General features: G+C 41.2%; 1 protein-coding gene across 5 annotated transcripts in view; it reads left to right on the top strand.

The window, feature by feature from the left end:
* The window catches only part of LOC109918601 (rho guanine nucleotide exchange factor 10-like protein), a 184,708-nt gene that overhangs the window by 87,925 nt on the left and 90,554 nt on the right, over positions 1–6,229 (top strand). For 3 of the 5 annotated variants that reach the window (XM_048615132.1, XM_048615131.1, XM_048615133.1), the window contains one exon: positions 2,975–3,066. In XM_048615132.1, coding sequence (XP_048471089.1) covers positions 2,975–3,066 — 92 coding nt within the window. Of the gene's footprint in view, positions 1–2,181; positions 2,267–2,974; positions 3,067–6,229 lie in introns of those variants that run through there. The other 2 variants (XM_048615137.1, XM_048615138.1) reach the window with 2 other exon arrangements.

The raw sequence follows: 6,229 nt of genomic DNA, 5'->3' as shown, positions 1-6,229 counted from the left end.
GCCTAGACCCTTCATTTCTGAAGAAGGGTCTAGGCCCGAAACGTCAGCCTTCCTGCTCCTCTGATGCTGCTTGGCCTGCTGTGTTCATCCAGCTCTACACCTTGTTATCTCAGTTCCACTGTTCTTCAGTCGTGTTACAGCCAATTCGCATTAATGAAACACATGTTATCGCAGAACTACCTGTATTGCGTTTTGGTAAAACTAACAAGGACAGGGCTTATACAATTAAAAGTAGCAACTTGGGTAGTGTTGTAGGACAGAGAGACCAAAAGGTTCAGGTATATAATTCTTTGAAGTTTGCAGCACATGTAGACATGGTGGTTTAAGAAGGCGTTTATCACACTTGCCTTTGTTGCTCAGTGCTTTGAATATTGGATTTGAGACGTCATGTTGACGTTGTACAGGACGTTGGTGAGGCCTCTTCTGGAATACTGTGTGCAGTTCTGGTTGCCCTGTTTTGGAGGAAAATTATTAAGCTGGAGAGGGTTTAGAAAAGATTTACCAGGACTAGTGCGATGCAAGGAATGGTGGGTTTGAGCTATAAGGAAAGACTGGATAGGCTGGGACTTGTTTCACTGGAATGTAAGAGGTGGAGGGGTGACCTTAGAGAGGTTTATAAAATCATGAGAGGTATAGGTAAAGTGAATGACAGGTGTCTTTTCTCTAGGGTGGGGGATTTCAAGACGGGGGCCATATTTTTAAGGTGAGAGGAGAAAGATTTTAAAATGAAACAAGGAGGAATTGTCTTACGCAGACAGTGGTTCATGTGTGGAATCAACTTCCAAAGGAAGTGGTGGATGCAGGTACAGTTACAATGTTTAATAGACATTTGGATAAGTACGTGAATAAGAAATGTTTGGAGGGATATGGGCCAAATGTAGGTAGGTGGGACAAGTTTAGTTTGGGATTATGGTCGGCGTGGCCTGGTTGGTCCGAAGGGTCTGTTTCTGTGCTGTATGACTCTATGAATGGATATTTGACCCTTTGAGCCATTCAACCATTGAATAAGACCATGGCTATTCTAATTGATTATCTAGATTTTGCACTACTTTTACTTTGCTGATCTGGAGGGAACAGGAGGTATATGTGTATTATATGTTCATGATTTTTATTTTAAATTTTAAGAATGCAGTGGATGCAGAATACTCGCTTCTGTGTTCTGTATATAACCAAGGGAGGTATAAAATGCTTTTCTTTGAATGTTAATTAAAAAAGGCAATCTAAGGTTTAAGCAAAGAAGTAGCTTCTTTGCTATGCTCTGCAAGGAGGATTAATTCACTCCTGAAGGTGTGCTTAGATACTTCCCAATATATGAACTAGTTTATGGTTGTATGTTTAGGGAGGCCAACTACATTTTCAGAAGTCCATTTAATCCAAGGGCTGTTATGATGTAATGCCAGAGTGGACAAACATTAGCAAAGGGGATGCAGATGTTATTGTTCTGATTGCCACATCATGTGACTATTTTTAAATCAGTTTGTGTTATTCATAAGATTTCTGGAATTTGCAGAAATGCTGGGTGTGTGACATTTGTACTTGCCGCCCAATTGTACAGTGAAATCTGTTCAAACTTGAAGCGAGCTTGGTGAGAACAATAAAAGAGTTAGCTCATTCATTCAGCACCTTCCTTACAACTCTCAAACATCCCAAAACATGGAATATAATTAATCAGAATTGCAATTGCTCTTGTTACGTCACTAAACAGGACAAGTAGTTTGCAGATGTAGGAGTAGTTATTAGTGATAATGGCGTGTCACTAGTAGTGGCAGTAACTTGAGCTGACTACCGTTGCACAATATCAGTGTTTTTTGACTTGAATCGCTTCATCCTGTCTATATTGGGCTGTTTTGCAGTTTACAGATTGTCCTGTAGATTAGTAAATTGAGTGCATGATGTGGTAATAAGTCATACATACCCAGAAAGTTCACAGTTGGTTGCTGGTTTATAGTTAGCTAACTAACTTCAACAAAGGCAGAGGTTACATTGCCCTAGAGCCCAAGTTTAGGGGTAACAGTACCATTCAGTCATGATCAGTATCAGCCATCACTCACTTGGCAGTGCTCCTGCCTCTGAGTCATAACGTTCCATGTTCAAGTCTCTCCAGGCCTCCAGCACAAAAATCTATGCAAATACGCTTGTGCTGTAGCGAGGAAGAGCTGCACTGTGGGAGGTGCGATGTTTCGGAAGAGAGGTTAAACTTAGACTCAAGCTGCTGCCAGGGATAGGTTTAAAAGATCTCCTGATCCACTCTTTCAACAACAAACAGGTAAGTTCTCTCTGATATCTTGGTTAAAACTTATCCCTTGATCATCAGCATGAAAGAAAGTATTATTATTTGTTACCACATTGCTGCTTATGGGAGCTAGCCGTGCACAACTTAGCTGCGGTGTTTCCTACTTCAAATCAATGACGAAGCTGTAAAGTGATTTTGAGAGGTGTGGTGGTTGTGCAACGGACGATATAAATGCAAGTCTTTGTTGTAACGATCACTTCTGGGGGCAAACTGCTGTGTGGACAGGTTTGAGCAGGCTATATCTTCTTAACCTTTGAATTATCTGTTAACACTTAAGCTTAGGTTTGCATTTAAGAAGTGCCCATTTGAGTAATATACCTGGGTACTGTGGCTACAGTAAGATACTTGCATTTACAAAGTGCCTTTTGATATCTGTTGGATTTTCCAAAGTGCTTAACATCCATTCAAGTACATTTGAAGTGTAGCACTGTTAAAATGCAGAAAATGCAATCGTCAGTTTGTTAACAAGGCTCAACAAACAATAATGCAATAATGAACAGATCATTTGCTTCTTAGTCATATTGATTGAGAGATAAAAGTTGGAGATGTGGAGATAATGGAGCCAGGAGTTATGGAGCTGTGCCCCAGGATGGCAACATTGGAAAAAAACAAACATTAGCACAGATCATTTTTTTCGTAAAGCAGTATCTTATGTGTTGTTCCCTTGCCTTATGTTTCTAGGAGTCCTTCAACTGTCCTGTGCACTGAATCTAACAGCAGCTCTGAGACCGGCATCAAAGATTTCTCGTGGAAGAAAAACATCCTGTATCATGGTAAGGTGCCCTCAGTGGGTGTTTGTGCTTGTTCTCCATGCACTGTGGTAACATGAATAGCACATAGAGCAGAGCTGCATGATTTGTTTCCTTATGTAGCTGGTGATAAGCAGCAGGAGCTGGTCAAGAGGAAAGCTGGTTGAGATCAGAGCAGACTTTTAAGAAACAGCTGGACTAATGAGAACATGGTAGGATTGTGATTTTGGAAGTATGACAGATCATCCTTACTGGTTTAACCTTTTGTTTAAAGAACTCTTACGGTGTGGAAGTAGGCTATTCAGCCCATTGAGTCCACACTGACCCTCCCAAGAACATCCGATCCAGACTCCACACCCCCTTCCCTATCCCTGTAACCCTGCATTTCCCATGGTTAACCCACCTCGCCTGCATATCCCTGGACACTAAGGGCAGTTTGGCATGGCCAATCCACCTAATCTGCACAAGTTTGTACTGTGAGAGGGAACCTGGAGGAAACCCATGTAAACACAGGGAGAATGTGCAAACTCCACACGGACAGTCACCCAAAGGTGGAATTGAACCGGGTCCCTGGCACTGTGAGGCAGCACTGCTAACCACTGAGCCACCATGCTGCCTTTTAATGTCCCCATTCTGCACGACTTTTGTTGTATAGTTCACTTTCCTCACGTTATATGGCTTATGTTTACTGCAGTTTCTTTTTAAGAGGGGATCAGATGTTGGAGTTTGCTGGGGTGGCTCCCTAATTTATCTGTCACAAGTAGGGGTCTCATCGGAGTGGTGGTGCATCTGACAGTACAGAACCCCTTTGGTATTACACTGGATTGCAAGCTGAAATGTTTAGATTAAGTCTTTAGAATGAGACTTGAACTGAAACCTTCTGACTCAGAGAGTTCCTGATTTTTTTTTTAAAATAACATCCCAGGCACTGAAAGAGGAGTTCAGCAGATTAAAGAAATGCACGGGGGTTGAATTGAGTTAATTTGAAAAGTGTTAGGTACTGGTATAACAGATAAAAGTGGTGCCCATTTTACTCTGGTACGTCTACCAATGACAGCCATATCCAGGATTCATCTGTTAATGTTAATGTCCACAAAGGGACATGACAAAGTCTACTGTATAAAGCTGACATAAGGAACTTTTACTGTGTGCCAGCCGTGGCTGTGTTATTTTTCCCAAGTCGCAAGCTTCACTGTCCAAGTTCCATTTTAGACTGTAGAAGAAGAAACAAGGATGCTTCTCCACTAAGGGACTGTTGGACTTTTAGCAGTGCTGACTTCTGAGTGAGACTTTAAACCAAGGCCCACCTGCCTGTTCTAGTGATGTAACAGATCTCATGGCATTATTTGAAAAAAGAGCTAGGGACTTCTCCTTGGTGCCCTGACAAACCAATATCAGGTCAGTATCACATTATCTTTTGAGGGAGTTTGCAGTGTGCAAAACTGTCTGCCTACATGCCAACAGTGATTACCTTTAGAATTGGCAGTCAGCCATCTTGAATTGTCCAGTGACCATGACAAGTGCTGTATAAATATGTCTTTCATTTGATGTTTGCAGATAGCATTCAATGATTCTTTCCATCTTACTGTGGGCATTAAGAAGTCAAGAACCTACCATAGTCTATACACAGAAGATCTGTGACTCTTTCTAACCAGGCTTACTGATTTACAGTAACAGAATAAGTGAAATTCTGTGTAATACAATTAGAAGTTTTACTGCTTTTTTTTATTGGATCCTGATCAGTTGATATGAAAATGGAAAAATAATACCCTTGGTTGTGACTGATATTTTAATGATTTCTAAGAATTGTGAGGTAGTTTGGCAGCTCATTTGATATATACAAAATAGAGAAAATACAGGAGTGGTGGGAAAGGCAAGGGGTTTCTGTGACAAAATGTGATGAAGGACTCTCCTCGACCAGCCTGTGTACTGGAATTGCTTGGCTCATCTGGTTTTGATCTGTAACTTCAATGTTGAAACTTTTTCAGAGCAAATCTCTGAAATTACTTCCTCTCACTACTTCCCTATTGGTGGCACCAGGATAAAAGTAGAGGCATTTATAAAGAGGATCCCAACCATTCAAGAGATAAACTACAGAATATTAAACTTTCTTCTCTTCCAGTAGTTGAGGAGTTCTTGCATCCCAAAATGATCTGAACTTAGACAAAAACTGAAAGATCTGTTGGAAATCACAAACAAAAACGGAAATTACTGGAAAATTTCAGCAGGTCTGGCAGCATCTCTGGAGAGAAGAGAGTTAACGTTTCAGGTCACTGTACCTTCTAGATTGGCAGCTGGGATAAGTTTGCACTGTAGAGAAATTTGGCCCAATGTCGCAGGCCAAGGGTAACATTTTCTTCATTTCTATGGAAATGTAAGCAGTGCCTACCAGATTATTCAGGGTGATCTGTCAGAAAAGGTTCTTCGGAAATGTACGGATGATATCCAGATGCTCATGGTGTTGAATGGTAAGCATGTGAGGAGCAAGTTTTGAAGTCTCTTCCCCCTACACTCTGGCCTCACCAGATCTCACACCTATGAGACACTCCTCTGGCTGTGCCACCTTTGGGCCAAGCATGGTCAGGCAACCAAAGAAATGTGATGACAAATGCCTTTGTTGTTCATTTGTCCTTTTGCCCTCACTGCAAGGTACCTGACCTTTCTCTGATTGGGACCAAAACCAAATGGAATGGAGGCAAAAAGAGATTGGAAAGAAAGCTATCAGTAGGATTATTTCTATCCACACCACTTAACAGCTGGTTTCAGAAAAGCACCAACAGAAGCCTAGAAGCAACTTGACTGTTTTCACTCCTGGTGACTGGTGCAAGGCATGAGGATTTGTAAAAAGGGGTGTGGAAATAATGATCTAAAATTTACGTTGAACCAACCTTACTGAATTTTTTGAAGTAACAGAAAGAGTTGACAAGAACAACACAGAGGATGTGGTAAACCTAAAATACGAAATTGGCTTAACGCAGAGAACAGAGAGTGGTGGCGGAGGGTTGTTTTTCGAACTGGAGACGTGTGACCAGTGGTGTTCTACAGGGATCGGTGCTTGGTCTACTTTCGTTCATCATTTATTAAATGATTTAGATGAGAATGTAGAAGACATGATTAGTAATTTTGTGGATGACACCAAAATTAGAGGTATAGTTGGTGGTGAAGAAGGTTATCTAAGATTACAAAG

Source organism: Rhincodon typus, chromosome 31 (assembly GCF_021869965.1).
Source record: "Rhincodon typus isolate 14 chromosome 31, sRhiTyp1.1, whole genome shotgun sequence".
In the NCBI taxonomy this organism is placed as follows: Eukaryota; Metazoa; Chordata; class Chondrichthyes; order Orectolobiformes; family Rhincodontidae; genus Rhincodon; species Rhincodon typus.
The sequence above is the reverse complement of the archived record's forward strand: the minus strand, read 5'-3'. Positions and strand labels throughout refer to the sequence as shown.